The sequence below is a fragment of the Sciurus carolinensis genome, chromosome 12, assembly GCF_902686445.1.
Source record: "Sciurus carolinensis chromosome 12, mSciCar1.2, whole genome shotgun sequence".
Classification (NCBI taxonomy): Eukaryota; Metazoa; Chordata; class Mammalia; order Rodentia; family Sciuridae; genus Sciurus; species Sciurus carolinensis.
In genome coordinates, this window is record NC_062224.1 from 73164731 (window position 1) to 73181457 (window position 16727).

The 16727-nt window shown below is 33.9% G+C and overlaps 1 protein-coding gene across 1 annotated transcript in view; it reads left to right on the forward strand.

Moving 5' to 3' along the window:
- Positions 1-16727, forward strand: part of Ush2a (usherin) — a 746720-nt gene that overhangs the window by 299899 nt on the left and 430094 nt on the right. The window contains exon 21 of the mRNA XM_047521110.1: positions 8882-9012. Within this exon, the coding sequence (XP_047377066.1) occupies positions 8882-9012 (131 nt within the window). The remainder of the gene's footprint in view (positions 1-8881; positions 9013-16727) is intronic.

Genomic DNA, 16727 nt, shown 5'->3' on the forward strand with positions numbered 1-16727 from the left:
CGGTTGTTATTTTGTTAGTATAATCAATGAAGATTTTGTTATTCATGTATTTAGAGGGCTGGTTAGCCCTAAATATTTAATGAATGGAGACATTTCTAGCACCACCTAATGGCAGTCAAGTAAAAAGAAAAAGCTTTTCCAATTTGGAAACTAATTTGCATAATTCAAATTAAGCTATATAGGCAGAGTTACTTATGTATGAAACTGAACTTTTATATTCCCTCATGTACCAAATAGGCAACTGTAAATACATCTAGCAGTTGAACAGAATGGGAATGAAGCAGAAGGAATATTTGATAATGAAGCAAAGGGGTTTCTGCTGTCTTTACAAGTACAAGAATAAGAAAATATGAGTAGATTTATATGAAGATTTTCTTTTTACTGTCAGGAGTTTATGCACTGAGACTACATCTTCTATACCCTAGTTAATTTCCTGAAAAAATGTATCTTGATTATTATATTTGCATATTTTATTTGCATTATTTTCTGGTAGTTGTTTATAAATCTTTGACCAGTTTAATCTACTAGCATCATAAGGTATCTGTTATCTCTGATCTCTGTTTTCTTTTAAACTGGCTCCTATCGTCCTTAATATAGTATTGGAATTTTCTGTTGATTATGAGTTAAAAATGATTTAGATCAGGGATAAGTAACTCTTATTTCAGGCTCCACCTAGTTATATCATATTTCCTAGCAGGATTTGAAAAAAATATATCAACTGTTATGCCCTTAGCATTTATTTAGACCAATGGATTTGGTTAATGTGCCTGAAGGAGAATTTAGTAATAGTGCCGGATTCTAACACCTTTTACCTGCTCTCAACACTTGGCACTCCCGTCTAAGATATGAAGAGGGGACACTAAGCAACTGTAGAAGCAGGTGGTTTTAAAAAAGGAACAAGAAAAAGGGTCTGGTGGGGATAGCAGTAAAGAAAGTTTGGGGGGAGTGCCTTCTCTTTGACTATGATTTCACTCTGTGAACATTTATGTAGGTGGATCATTTGATGTTCTGTAATACCCTTCACTTCATTGTCTACCTGCTTAATTCTAATTCATCCTTCACGATCCAGTGAAGGAGTCTGTGAACTTTGTGAACTTTCCCGGTCACTACTCTGCTCTTATCTGAACAGAGTCAGTCACTTTTCTATAAAAACTATGTTACACCTGTGAATTCCATTCCCCTCTTGTATTAGGTCGTTATAATATATTATATTCATTTGGATATGTCTGACTCTTCCACTATGGAGCAGGTCCCTGAGAGTAAGGATTCTGCCTTTCTTATTGATATTTATTTCTGAGGAAAATAGTATGTTTTGGTAAAAAGGTAGTAAGTTAGTGGAACTAAGGTTTGTTCAAGTTATTTCTGCTGTCTGCTTTTCTCTATTTTTAATATGTTCAAGTGGTTGATGTTTTTTATATTTCTTTTATGTCAAAAGTTGATTAATAGTTAAAGTTGATTTTTTAAAACTCATATACCTGATTGACTTATCTCAAGTCATGAATCAATATCTAGTTTAAAGGAATAAAAAAAGGTTAACCTCTTATTGAAGGCTAAAAAGAGCCAATTTCTGGCTTTTAAAGGCTAGCTTTAATTTTCAAAGGATTCTTAGGAGTAGTTGTTTATACAGAATATACATTTAAAATTATAGGCATATTCTTAAGCAAGAGAGATTCAAGATTTAACTCAAGAAAAAATTTTGACTGTAAAGACCATAATTGAACAAATAAGTAGATAAATAAAATATGAATCTTTAGCAAAATATAAAAATAGCTTTATAAAAAGAAGGATCTATTACCACAGTTGTTCATCACTGTTTTAGAGATCCTATCTATGCAAAAAGAAACAGGAATTTAAAAACCTTATAATTAAATTGATCACCTAATCATTATTTTCTACTAGCATTATTTCATAAAATCCATGACAATCATTGAAAGTGTGGAACTATGGAACAGACTATAAATTAACTGTTCAAGAAAAATATACATGAAACAGATGCTTTCCTATTCTTACAAAATCACACGTAAAACAAATAGGAACTTCTGCTTCCAATTTGGATGTAGAAGAGTGAGAAAGATCTTCAATTGCATGGTAACAAGAAAAATCAAGACTAAAGTAAATATATTTTTCTTTGAGTCTTCCAAAGAACTGCAATGCAGAAAACCCTGGGTGAACTGAATTTTAATAAGAATAAGTGTTTTATAGGTGATGAGAGTATTGTGTCAGCTTCAGTATCAGAGGCTGAACCCTTGTTCAGGAAGCAAAGGGGTATGTCATTATGGATGGGGAGAATTTTTGTGTTCAAGAAGAAATCATCTGAGCCTTAGACAATGGTGTGAGCTACTGAGATGAAACCCAGTAAAGGTCCAAAGTTCAAAACAAAGAGTTAAACCCTAAATCCTATCGTCCTTTGAACTTAACATTCTCCAAAAAATTATCTGTTATAAAGAGCATTACAGACAACTGGGAAAAAATGTTTGAAACATCTATGTGGACAAAAGTTCACATCCAATGACTCCACAGATATTTATTGACTGCTTATAATAAATCAGACACTGTTCCAGACTTACATTTTAGGGGGTGGAGTTATGGAGTAAACTAAGTAAGTGATGAAGGCATTGCACCTGCTGGAGATGATGATGATGCTGTGGAGAAGGGAGAAACAGAAGGTTGGTTGTAATGGTTACTAGAGCAGTCATAATGGGTGTCCCTGAGGAGATAAATTTGAGAAAAAGGAGATAGGAAACCTTGAAAATGCCTGGGAAAGATATTCCTGAAAAAGTGAAGAGCAATTACAAAACTCCTGAAGTAGCTGGAATGAAAAAGGAAGAGGAAACATAGCAGGAAGTGAGGCACATAGTGGAGGTTAGATTATTTGAGGGATGTTACACACTGTGGTGAAGACTTTGGATTTTACTCAGAATAAGGTAGGAAGCTTTGGTGAGTACCCAGAAGAGTTAATTGATCAGAATTGTCTTTTGGTGAGGTCATTCTGTCTACTTTAGGATTGACTAAAGTGTTGGCAGGGAGGAGGTTAGGGAAAATAATTGCATAATCCAGGACACAGAGAATGCTGCATCACAACAGGATGTTCCACAACATATAAGGAATTCTTATAAATGACATAGAAACAGACATACACCTTTTGAAAGTGGGCAAAGTTATGTGCATACAACTCCCTGAAAAATAATTTCTAATGGATAATATATATGAAAAATTTACCATTACTAATAGTGTAAAAAGTGAATTAAAACAGTGCTAAATTCTCATCCTTTGCATTTCAGATTTTGAAATGTCCATTATTGGCCAGATTCTAAACATTTATAATGTGGAAAAGCATGTGAATTTATCCTTAGATTTTGAAAGGCAATATCAAAGTATCTGTGAAAGTTTTAAATGTTTATTCCAGTATCTTGGAGCCCAAAACAGGTTTGCAGAAATGTATCAGCATTCCTTTTAGTAGAAAAAAAATTAGAAACCAATTATATATGATAAAACAATAAAAAAAAACTATGGTAATTGTATTTAGTCATTAAAGAAAATTGTGTATCTATGTGAGTTGATGTGAAAAGATATCTGCTACATGTGAGTAAATTAAAAAAAAAAACCTTGTAGAATAGTAATGTGATCTTTAATTTCTGTAAAGAAAAACAATGGTGTATTTGTGTGGGTGTGTGTGCACATAGGCAGACAGTTTGCCAAATTTTTGTCAGTAGTTTCTTCTGAGGTGGCAGGTAGGACTGTGGAGAGCATTCACTTTCTGCTTCAAAGTTCTACAGGGTTTGAATTTATGTAACTATTTAGCTTAGAATAATTTTTCAATTTAGGGATAACATACAGATAAAAATCTAAAAATCAAAAGAGTGTGGGTTGACTGATTTTGCAAACCAAATAGATCTATAAAACCAGCACCCAAATTACTGAACATAATACTCCTGACATGTGTCTTTTATAAGCCCCAGCCAGGAATACCCCTACCCTGACTTCCAACAACATAGATGTTTGTTTGGTCTAGTTTTGAATTTTATATGAATGGGCTTATGCAGTATATATTCCTTCATGCCTACTTTCTTTTGTACAATATTGTACCTAGGAGATTCTTGCATGAAGTTAAATGTAGCCTCAGTATATTCATTCTCATTGCTCTGTTAATCTTCCTACAGTTGATGGGCACTTGTGTACATTTCATTTTGATGGTATAATAAAATGTTTTGCTATCAACATATATCTTTTGAATCTAAGTGTTTTGGGGAATTATATACCTAGAAATAAAATGACTGAATTAATAAGTATGCATATGGTTAAAAGATACATGGATAACTTAGTAAATACTGCCAAACAGTTGTTTATAGTGGTTGTAGTAATTTATAATCCAACTAGTGGTTTATGAAAGATACATGTATATATGGTTTTATGTATATCTCATATATTATAAATTTAACATTTAATTCATTATTTTCATACTTATTTAATATTTTATATTATATTTAGCCATATAAGTATGCATCTCTCTATATATATGCATACACAATTCTGTACATATTTAGTTATGGTTTTGTATTTTCTATCTCATTTTAGCTGTTGTCCAAGATATTTAGTAGTTTTGCATTTTATTGTTCATTTCTCTTTGACTAATGACATTAAGTATCTTTGCCATATATTTATTCTGACTTTCTATCTTGTTATGAGAATACATGTCATGAATGTGTTCTCCTACTTATTGGTTGTCTTTCCACTCACTTATTTATTTTATTTTATGTGCCAGTGATTGAACCCAGGTATTCTTAACCACTGAGCGACAACCCCAGCTCTTTTTATTTTTTAAATTTTGAGTCAGGGTTTTACTAGGTTGCTGAGGACCTCACTAAGCTGCTGTGGCTGGCTTTGAACTCAGATCCTTCTACCTCAGTCTCCTGAGTGGTTAGAATTACAGGCATGCACCTGGTCTCCACTCTCTTATTCCTGTCTTTTATTAGAAAAAAAATTGTTAATTCTAATATAGTCTAATGTATCAATATTTGCCTTTATTGTTTCAGAACTTTTTTCCATTCTGTGACCTTGTAAGTACATTATTTTATGGATAAATTTTTAAACTTTCAAACATACTCAGACAAAATCTAAATGTTTCCATGCAGAACTTGGATTTTCAGATTTTTAGAATGTTAGGTCACAAATATATGTCTATTTTATATACTATTTATCTGATTAGCCTAGAATAGTAGTTACATAAACTTTGTTCCTCAAATATTTCTTGAATGAATGAATAAAATTAGAGATACAAGAAATGCCCAATTATTTCTTTGACCACACAGCTGCATTCAAAGCTTCTGCTGTCACACAGTTCTGCATATCTGTTCATCCCTTTGGTCAAACCAAGTCACATGGCTGAGCCAAAATCAGTAGATGAGGCTCTATAAATAGATAACCTTCTTACATGAAGAGAGGTGTTAATAATTTTGAACAATTATCTATCTTACCATTTTTCCCCATGGTAAATTCAATATTTTCTTCAAAGTATTTTATACATTCATCAAAAGGTTGCTGTGTTTAAATACACTTATTTGTGAATTTAGTTTATTTGAGGAATTGATCACATGATTTAAGCATGAGGTTCAAAGATAGGATTCATCTATGCCCATAGCAATAATTAACTAATTGTCAAGAATACTTTTGAAGAGACATGTGAATTTTCAATTTCCTCATAGATTCCATGCGAAAGAAAATCACTTGCTATTTATCTTGGTGATATAAAGAGATAAATGGCAAGATTGAATTATTTGAAAAACCTGAGGGAAGTCTACCAGAAAATTTCAAATCAAAGTGCTTTCTCCTACACGAAATAAGAAAATTTCATTGATCTGTGCAAAATTTTATACATTAATTAAACCAAAATTACATTTCTTTGCAATATAAGACTTGGAAAATAAATGTTTTTGGAAAACACATGCATTTGTATATTCCTCAAATAGTATATATAATTAAATGTATTCCCAAGTGTAACTTGTCTAAACATATTTTTTATTTTTTCTTTTGGTTCTAGTATTAGAAATAATGGGGAATTTCTTATATCTATATTTAGTCATTCATTTAAGAAATATTTAAGGAAAAATAGTTTATGCAACCACCATTCAAGGCTAATCAGATACAGATATAAAAACAGACATACATTCATGGCCTAACTCTGATTTATTTTCATTCACCAAATTTCCCATGCATTAAAGATGGGTAGTTGTTTTCCTAGTCTGGGTCATTCTTGATGTCTTCCCTCACTCAACGCCTTGCTTTTACTCTCCCTTCTACTACCATAGAGGTGCCTCCCAACACAATAGAAGAGTTTTTCTGCCATCATGTCCCAAAGGATGAAATAATCCTGAGCTGTTTAATTTTAAAGTAATCCTCTCAATTATAATAGGTTACCAAATGAAAGATCAAAAATGATTTCCATGTCTCCCACTTCTTTCTCTATCATATTTTCCTAATGAAGACTCTGCACCCACTTCCTGCTGTTCCTTCTCCCGTCCCCCGCCCAATCCTTTCACCCAGGTGTTTGGACTTGTGACCATTCCACACATCTGAGAAAGATTTTCATTACCAGCTCCATAAATTCTCTTCCAGTTCTAATTCTTCTGGACATAATGGAAGAGTTTTCACAGTTAACTAAGATTCGTAAAGTTCTCTCCTATGTAGACTTCCATTTTACAGTATTATCTTTATTGTTCTAGCTTTAGTATTCTCTGTTTTCCCTTAAGTATGGAGATTTACCCCAAATGTTTTATTCTCTTTCTCTTAATTCTCTCTGAGACAAGGATTCTTGGCAGGTGATTGTCAATTCATTTTTCGAGTCCCATCTTCTCTCCTGAGACTTAGTTTCCAAAAGGTAAAGTTTTCCATATCATTATTTTAAATGCAGTGGTCTAAAACTGAATTCATATTCCCACCCCCAAATTTCCTTCCCTATCTGACATTTCTATTTCTGTTGATAATGATGCCTTTATTTCAATGATTCGTGAAGATTGTCCAACAGCATCACCTCATGTTTTAATTAGTCTCCTCTGAGAAATAGTCCAAGTTTTCAATCTATTTAGTCACTTGTCCATCCTTAATTAAAATCCTTATCATCTTTCTCCCAAAGTACAGTGATCCTCTTATTCTTCTGTAACTGAATTATCTATACCTTCTATACATTCAACCATTAGTTTGCTTTCCCTAATCCTGACTTTAAGCATCCTACTCCTGTCCTTCAACCAATCTTTAAAAATATTCCTTTGACTTACCTATAAATTTCACACTGATGGCTCAGCTTTTTCAATCCATTTATTAGGGGAGACGATAGCAATATAGGTAGTAGCAGGGATTCAAGTGAGCTTGACAAATGAAAACTTATTTCTTGGGGCAAACAATCTTCTGTGAAGAGAAAGAGGTACCATTAAGGAGAGTACTAAATCTAACAGCAAGAAAATAATATCCAAGTAGGCATGAGCAAGACAGTTATAGAGTTGAGGCAATGATAAGCCAAAGTGAGGAAGACCAGTGTGTTGAAATGGTCAAAATTTTAGAACTTAGAAGATGGAGATGCAAAAGCTAAGAAAGTCAGGACAAATTTGAGTTGCTTCTTGATTGGGTAGCATAATACTCAATAAGTACTAATGTTCTGTAAGACCCTAATGAAAAAAGTAACAATCCAATATTCATCAAATGACTTCTGCATTCCTGCTTTCAAACTTTTGCCAAAGCTCTCCCCTTACCATTAATGCACCTCTCAATTTCTTTCTCCTCATTTAGAGTCTAACATATTCACAAAGTACATCTAAACACTGTGTTATGTACTGCGGTGGAAAGATGAAATAGACATGGTCCCTGAGGGAGCTGTAGTCTATTGAAGCCAAGCTCAATCCCCTCACCTGCACAGGTCCTCGGGGGGTCAGTCCAGGCTGAAGGGAGTTAGATCTCTTTCTGGTGCTCATATCCTGACTAACTTACAACTACTCAAATCAGAATTCATTATTCAGCATTCTGTGTTTGAGCTTTTATTTGATTCTCATGTATTATGTCCAGTTCTTAATTGATTCTCACAGTAGGATTTGTTCCTTGATTTTATATTTTCAATGAAACTGGGAACTCTTGGAAATAGGAGATGGTACCAGTCTCAAAACACTAAGTGAAATGCCTTAATTTCACAGGAAGAGCTCCATGATGTGTGTGGTGGTGAGGGATGGATGTCCCATAGTATGGAGGTAGGGCTGTCTGGTGATAATGATAGGGCGTTTATAGGACCTTCACAAGTCATCCCTGCTTTTTGAACTAGAAATTCTGCTGAGACAAGAGTATGGTATGTCCTATACAGTGACCCAAGGGTCAGTGGAAAGTCTTAAATTCTGAAGGCTGCAAACAATTTGGTTATAGTATGCTGTTTCAGGAAATTAGTTCTAACAGTCTTCTTCATGACAAATCTAATTTCAGCATCTATTACTGGACTGATTCTTTCAGCTTCATAAGTATTTAAACAAGACCCCTTTGTTTCTTTCACTTATGTCAAAAACCCATTTATTTTTATGACTTTCTGAAAATGTTTTCACATCAATACTCTTGAGTATCCAATTTTGGGTTGACAACATGTCTTTTTAGGTTGATGAGTTTTGCATACATTTAAACTTCATTATATATTGATTAGCAGGAGTGCAGGCTTAAGTTTCCAAGTACTGGTTGGCATTTAAAATGGGATATATTTTAAAACAAATGGCTGGGACCATCCCAGTACATCGCTGTGTATAATTTCCTGACTGTACTCACTACATCATAAATAATAATGAAAGTAAATGTACGTTTATCAGAAAGAATCAACAAAACCCCAGCACTGATTTGCTGATCACACTTGTCTCACCAGGCATTAAGGCCAGCTTTCGAACAAGGGTGCCTGAAGGTTTGATTGTCTTTGCAGCATCACCTGGCAATCAGGAAGAGTATTTTGCACTTCAGTTGAAGAATGGCCGACCTTATTTTCTTTTTGATCCTCAGGTAAATTATTAATCATGAGAGTTGATATCTTTGAGAGTTTAGTAGATGCCAGGTAGTGAGGTAAGTGCTTATATTTTCATGTTGAATCTTCATCAAAAACTCATGAGGAAATAAGTATAAGTACTATTATTATCCTCACTTTACCAATGAGGAAAATGAAAATTACAAAAAGTGATGTGACTTGCCCACAGTTAAGATAGCAGAGCTAACTTTCAAACCCAGGTATTCTGACCAAGAATCTATGTGCTTAACCATCAATATACTACCTTATAAGAAACATTAAAACTTTTAAATAAAATTGAGTAGAACTATTTTTATTTTCCTTGAGAACAAAAATTTAATTTTTGCCTTTAATTTCTTTCTTTTATCCTACCTGCAGCCTTTCTCTCTTTCCATTATTTCACCTGTAAATATGTAAGTGAAGTAGCTATGAGGTACTATTGTGCTGCCTGTTTCAGACTCCAATAGTTTTAAAGTTAATGACTGTTCCCTATAAAACTGGAAAGGATACAGTAAAACAATTAATTTAAAATATTCATGAATGTTATGAAAGTGAAGGATGGGATACTATGCATCATGTGAACATAAAATGAAGGATCATGGTTCTGAGTTGTCAGTCTTCTCTGAAAATGGGATATTTAACTGAGATGCAAAACAATGGGGAGAACTGGGTCAGGGTAAGCATGTCTTTATCTGAGGGCATGTGCTTGAACTAAGGCAGGGCAGGGGAAATAGTAGAGAGAGATGGGGAAAGGTATTGAAAATAAAATTTCCAGGAAGAAAAAATAGCAACTGTTATATGCTATAAATAGCTGAGTATGGTGATGCACACTGGTAATGCCATCAACTCAGGATACTGAGGCAGGAGGATCAAAAGTATGAGGCCAGTTTCTGAAACTTAGAAGACCCTGTCTCAAAATAAAAATAATAATTTTTAAAAAATGAACTTGGGATGTGGTTTAGAGGTAAAGTACACCTGGGTTCCATCCCCAGTACCCCCCCCCCCAAAAAAAAATTGTTGGAGGGAGAAAACAATATGGCATGTTAAATACACTGACTTAAATCTAATATGACCGGAGAATAGAAAATAAAAGGAAAAGTGGTAAGTCGAAAAGTAGATAGAGACCAAGTCATTTAGGGACTTGTAAGCAAAAGTAAGGATTTGAATTTTTCCTTAGGACTATGGGAAACCATTGAATAAGTTGTCTTCACTTTAGTTAAACAACTGTTAGCAAACATTTGATATTAGGCAATCTATGGGGCATGTCAGTAATTGAGAAATGAGACTAAATAAAAGTCTTAGCTTTGCATTTCTTCAACTTAAAACTGTTGATCTAAGTCATAAATTAAGCTTACTAAATAAATATTTTACAACATGTTGATAAAACTGGTAGTTTGTCCCTCTGTATCCAAGTTGCATGTAGGATCATGGACAAAGAACTCAGGGTAAGGATCACCATTTTGAGTACCCTGGAGGCCCAATGACCTTGGAGGGGCCAAGCAAAGCCTGCTGGGCCAAGTGTGTGTGAACCTCATGCCAGGCTCAACAGGCAGACTGAGTCCTTTCTGCCTAATGAAACTGGCAACTAGAAAGACCAGAGACAGAATGGTTTTCTCCTGGTTTCTTGACAAGGGCCTGACAACTCCCTGGTTAGGGTAGTGGAGGTCCTCAGTCACAAGGACTTCTGAATGCTCCCTGGAGTTGCACTCCCTATGGGATGCTAACATGGGGGCAGTGAGTAAGCAAAGAAAAATAATATTACACTTAAGCAGACCCAGCAGCCCGAGAGACAGAGAGAAGATACAGTCATCACAGAAGGCAAGGCAGATGGCAACTGGGAAAAAAATCAGTACACTACAGTCGATTCAATTACAGAACTGAAAATATTATTTTTCATTTGAAACCTTTAAGGAGACTAATTAGAGGAGAGATACATTCAACTTCAGATTGGTAGGTTGGAAGGTAATATTGAAGGCAGTTCTCAAAGTATATTGTCAAAATATGAAAAAAAATAAAATAGATGTTACCACTATTAAAGGATCCAAAAGGATAACAAATATATGTACAATAACAAAATAGGTGAAAGTACATGATTTAAGAAAGGACTATGAATTTATTGAAAGAATCTTGATATGCCAAACCTTATTCCAAATTCTCTGTACATACAAATACACACACACACACACACACACACACACACATTAGTATATCTCAACAATTCTGTGAGGTAGGCACTTTTATTTTTCTCATTTTATATAGGGGAGGAATCTGAGTCACAAATAAATTAGTTTTCCCAAAGTCACACAATTAGTAAGGGGCAAATTTTTAAACTCAGGCAGTTGATCTTCAAAAAAGATTCTAACAATCATGCTGTACTCCTGCTTTTTGGCACAAAAGAAAGATGTTGCTTAACATTTGGAGACTTTAAAAAAAAAAAGTTCTACTCATCCACCCTATTGGAAGAGAATATTTTAGCAAAGCATCTAACCAAAAGGAAAGAAGAAGGTCAGAAATATACGATGGAGAAGCAGTGGTGAATAATAAGCCTAGCAATATTAAGTAAAACCTAAATATTTAATGGCAGAGTGACTAGAAATTTGCTTTACAGAGACAAATAACAATCTTTGAGATAGAAGAGAAGTAGAGCAAATGTCCAAAAACAAAAACAAAGCCACACACAAACACCAAAGAAATCTGCTAATAATTGTTTACTGCTAAAATTAGTTGAAGGAGAGGGAGAGATGGGTGAATGGGTAGTTTTTTTGTTTTTTTTAATTTCAGCTTAGTGGGAAGAGGTAGTAAGGAAGTAGATGAGAGTGATGTCATGTTTTCATAAAGTAAGTAAGGAAAATGTTTGGTTTTAATTGTAGAAGAATAAATTATTTACTAGTTGGATGAACATGTTCCACAGAACATCCAAATAAACAAGGTGACAAAAAAGATCAAATGCTAAATTGTGCAAATCAACAAATAAAAAGAGAAAAGGAATAGTACCATTAAATAGAAGAATGTCAATAAGATAAAAATCTGGCTCTACTTTTCTGCCTTCAACTTATCAATATTTGGGGATGTTTAAGAAGTCAGATGGAGAGAACTCTAAATCACATAAATATTTGTTTATGTAGCTTTATACAATATAGGTTCATATTTTAGTGATCCCATTCCATTCTTGAAGTAGCCCCTTGAGTTAGATATTGTTTCCATCCATGTGCTTTAGATAAAGTGTCTTAATTTGGGTCACACAGTGGATTAGTAGTAGAACTAGCACCTAGTTTAGTTTATTTCATTCCAAGAAACTTTGCTAAGACTGTATTACACTCCAGGTACAATATGCCGTTAGCTACTGGGAACACGGAAATATGAAATGAACAAAATGTCATTCATAAGAACACTAACCATAGATGGTTTGTTGCAGACTTTGAGTAGTTAATAAATACACATGCATGTGTGCACACTTACATACACACACACACACACACACACACACACACACACACTAAACATATGGAATAAAGTCTTTGGACAATTAACTCAAAAATGATGTCACCATATCTGAAGCACGATCACCATCTGTGTTAGTCAGCTTTTCATTGCTGAGACCAAAATAACTGACAAAAACAACTTAGAGGAAGAAAAGTTGATTTGGGGCTCAAAATTTCAGAAGTTCAAGATGTGGTCAACTGACTCTTGACCCCAAGTTGAGGCAGAACATTATGTTGGAAAGGCATGACAGAGAAAGCTGCTCAGCTCATGTCAGCTGGGAAGCACAGAGAGGGAGGGAAGAAGGGGCCAAAGAGAAGATGCATCCTTCCAGGGCACGCCCCTAGTGACCCACCTCCTGTAGCTTGCCTGCCTGCCTGTAGTTACCACCCAATTCATTCAACCTAGGGTGGACTGATTAGGTTACATTGTTCATAATCCAATCATTTCACCTCTGAATATTCTTCCATGAACCCAGGAAATTTGGGGGAACACCTCAAACCATAATGTCATCTGTTAGAACATGAGTGTTCTTCTTTCTAAAGCATGTGATGCTTTCAGACTGCAGAATAGAAGTGAAAAGGAATCAAACAATACCTCGCTCTACTCAATCACAGTATTCTTATGATCTTGAGAATGACTGCCAGGGCCTCATCTCTTGTCTCCTTGATAGTGATGAGAGGGACAGGTCACTGCAAAGTGATAACAAGAGTTCAGGGAAACATCCACTGGGCATTGTTAACATTTCTGTCCCCTTACTCTTCTCTCTCACGCAATTACTTCCACTTCTCATTCCTACAATTATCCTTCCCAGCTGCTGTGTCTCTCTACTCTGTACAGCCAAATCCCAACCTATATGTGGTTGGTAGGTGACAGCCAAATATTAATAAAATTATCACAGCCTGAAGTTGGAAGCTGAGGGGACTAGGAAAAGTTTAATGGTATTGGGAAAGTGAATTTTTATTTAGAATAAAAACCTTTCTCCACAAGGCAAAAGCAGTATGCGTTTTTAGCACAATGACAATTTATCTTTTAAGAAGTTATTAGTTGAGTAGGATTGTGTTGGGAGACATTTGAAAATGCAATCAGAGATAGTATACTAAATGCTCATGAGTCATGATGCAATCCTTGCAATGATGAGCCTAAGCTGACAAGGCTATATCCTTTCTTATCTCTGAGGAATTTGTATCTAAAGCAGTTAACCAGACCTATTTGTTAGCTTTGTAATGAAGACTCCCCTGCCCCCTTATTTGTAGATAATTTTGAAACTGATAGAGAAAATTTTGAACTTTTTTTCTTTTATTATTTGTTCCCATTAGGGATAGGAAAATGAATATAGTTTCTTGTACAAAGTTAGAGCTACCTTAAATGAAGTTTAAAAGCTTGTTTTATAAGCCTCCCTTTAGTACTGAAATTATTTAGATGGTAGATACTTTAGGTATCACTTTAAACCAATATTATTACCTTTTGTCTTTAAATGAGGTCAATATTATCTAGTGAATCTTACAATCCCCATTCTCATTCACAGATAATTATGTACTCAATGTGACTTTCCTAAGAGACCATACAATACAGTGCAGACATAGTCTATGTTTTGTCTATAATACATCCTCAAGACTTAGCACAAATCTCCAAACATAGTTGATGCTTAATGAGTGTGTTTTGATGGGTTGACCAAGTTGATAACTGTTGGTGAAATAGTACTCTACATAATTAAAGAAAATTACCCATTTTCTGGGTTAAAATTTCCAGTTTTTAATTACTTTGAAATAATGTAGTGTTTCTTTATTTTAATATTTCTATTTCTTTTAATATTTCTATTACCTTTGTCAGAAAACAGATAAGATGATTGTTTTAAAATTCCTGTTCCTGGGGCTGGGGATATAGCTCAGTTGGCAGAGTGCTCAAGCACAAGGCCCTGGGTTCAATTCCCAACCCTGCAAAAACAAAACAAAATAAAACCTTTAAAATTCCTGTTCCTAAATCCATTCAAAATAATTAAACTTTGAATTTAATTAAATTTTGAATTGTAGAAAGATTATTTTCAGGGAATTTTATTGTTACTCTCCAGCACATAGTTTTGAAGTCATCTTGTACTTTCTTCTTTTGAAATATCTTAGCAAACTTGAGCAATAATTCCATAAATAACCTTAAACAAATAAATCATTCTACATAGAGGACAGTGGTGTAAAACCAAATATGATTACTCTTCCAATTAGCCAATGCATTTCATTGAATAAATACTTATGGGGAGGGGAAAAGATTCTTTAATATTGGAAATATTTTCATGTATGGTAGAGTCAGCATTGGAACCATTGCTAAGAGACTCAAGAAAATTAACTGGCAACTTTAATTGTTACAATTTGTTTAAAGTCTAACAATTTGGTATAATCTTATCCTTTATTTGGTAATTATAATTTTGAATATTCTTGATTGGATAATATTTTATTGACTAGTAATGATCCATGGCTGTCACTTAAGTGTTCTATGTTCAGTGACATTAAGAGAAAATTCATACAATATTGTCTTCACTTAGAAGGAAGCTGTGAAAGTGAAGACTTGCAAGTAATTCTGAGTAGTATCTCTTTAATGTGTCTGGTATTTTTCACATGGAAAGAGCAAAACTTCATATGATACCAGAAATGATCACAGAATTACTACGTTGGGGAATGGGGCTAGGAAGAATCTGAAAATTGTCATCAAAGAATAATATTATATGCATAAAAACAAGTTTGGCATACTGTGCACATAAGTTTTATACTTGGATTTGTCTCCAAAAAATGTGATTTCTGACATAGGGAAGTATTAATGCTTCAGAATGTTGCCAAACAAAATATGAAGAACCACTTATTCAGACACCTGATCTTTAGAATGCAGCATCGTTTGTAACAATTTTAACGCTAACTAAGTACACTTTGATGAGACAGCATTTAATAAAATGCTCATTAATTTCATCATTAGCAAGGGTATGCTAAGAAGTAAGCCAGTTTCTTATGTCACGCCCAATTAGCATCCCATGCTAGTAATCCCATTAGTATTGTTGAATTCACTAATGGAAAAACTAATGGGCATGCTACCAGGGCACATTAATTGGGCACGACACCAGTTCTGGTTTTAATTATTAAACTACGATAATGAAATGTGTGTTTGTAAAATATTAAAATGTTGAAATAGGGCTGAAGAAAATAAAAGAGTATGTAGAAGAAAACAGATATAAGGAAAGTCAACCTACAAAAATTCAAGACTAGAAAATAAACTTACCAAATGGTGATATTTCTAACTGACTGAGTTATCTCTAAAAGTTGGGATATTGTCCATGTGAGAAGCACCCCACTCATACCCGTGGGAAATTAAAAACCGTTTTTTTTTTTAACTTTGATAACATGGAATTCTGTTTGTCATACATATTGTCAAGTCCATTATGAGGCCTGACAGGAACCAATTAAATGTGTATAATGGACATGTTATATCCGAAACTATTTTAGGGAAATATAAACAGATATGTTATAGTAAAGATGCTGTGATTAACACAGTAACTATTGCAGTGTGAATCTTTAGTTCTATTACATCAGATAATTATCAATATTCTCTTATGCAAAGAAATGTACAGTGCAACTATTAGATTTGACTAAACATTCCAGAAAATTTTTAAAAATTGTCATATTTTACCTAGCTTATTTTAGTTTTTAAAAAAAATTTATTGCGATGAAGTTTGTTTTTGCCAGGTAAATCTACTTTATTCAGTAAGAAATTTATTTGTGTTTAGAAATTTTAGAGTAATTTAGTTTTTTCTTTAAATGTAATAGTGAAGAATGTTGGTGATAAAGTTGGAGTTTCTTTTCTAGTCTTGTTTATTTGCTCAAACTAAAATGATTACCATTGTATTTACTATAACCTAATGAAAAAGGATTTACTTAGCTCTAAAGTGCTAAGGTGGCAGTTTTCCATTTTTCTTTGTTTCCTCACTCTTGCCTCCTCTTTGCTTATCTCTCTTCATGATATCTGCCATTTCTAGGTCTTATCCATGTAGGAATACATTTTTAACTATGGTACCATTACCTTAATCAGGGCTATAAATGTTAGATTTTAAATCACAAAGTTTTGTGCACGAAATTTAACTTCACACTTAAGTTTAATGTATTAATTACTCACTAATTTTAATGTGACTCTCATTCTGTCCTGTTATTAATAGTTCAGTGAAGGTAAGAGTAACTAATTTGCCTGATGTTTCTCT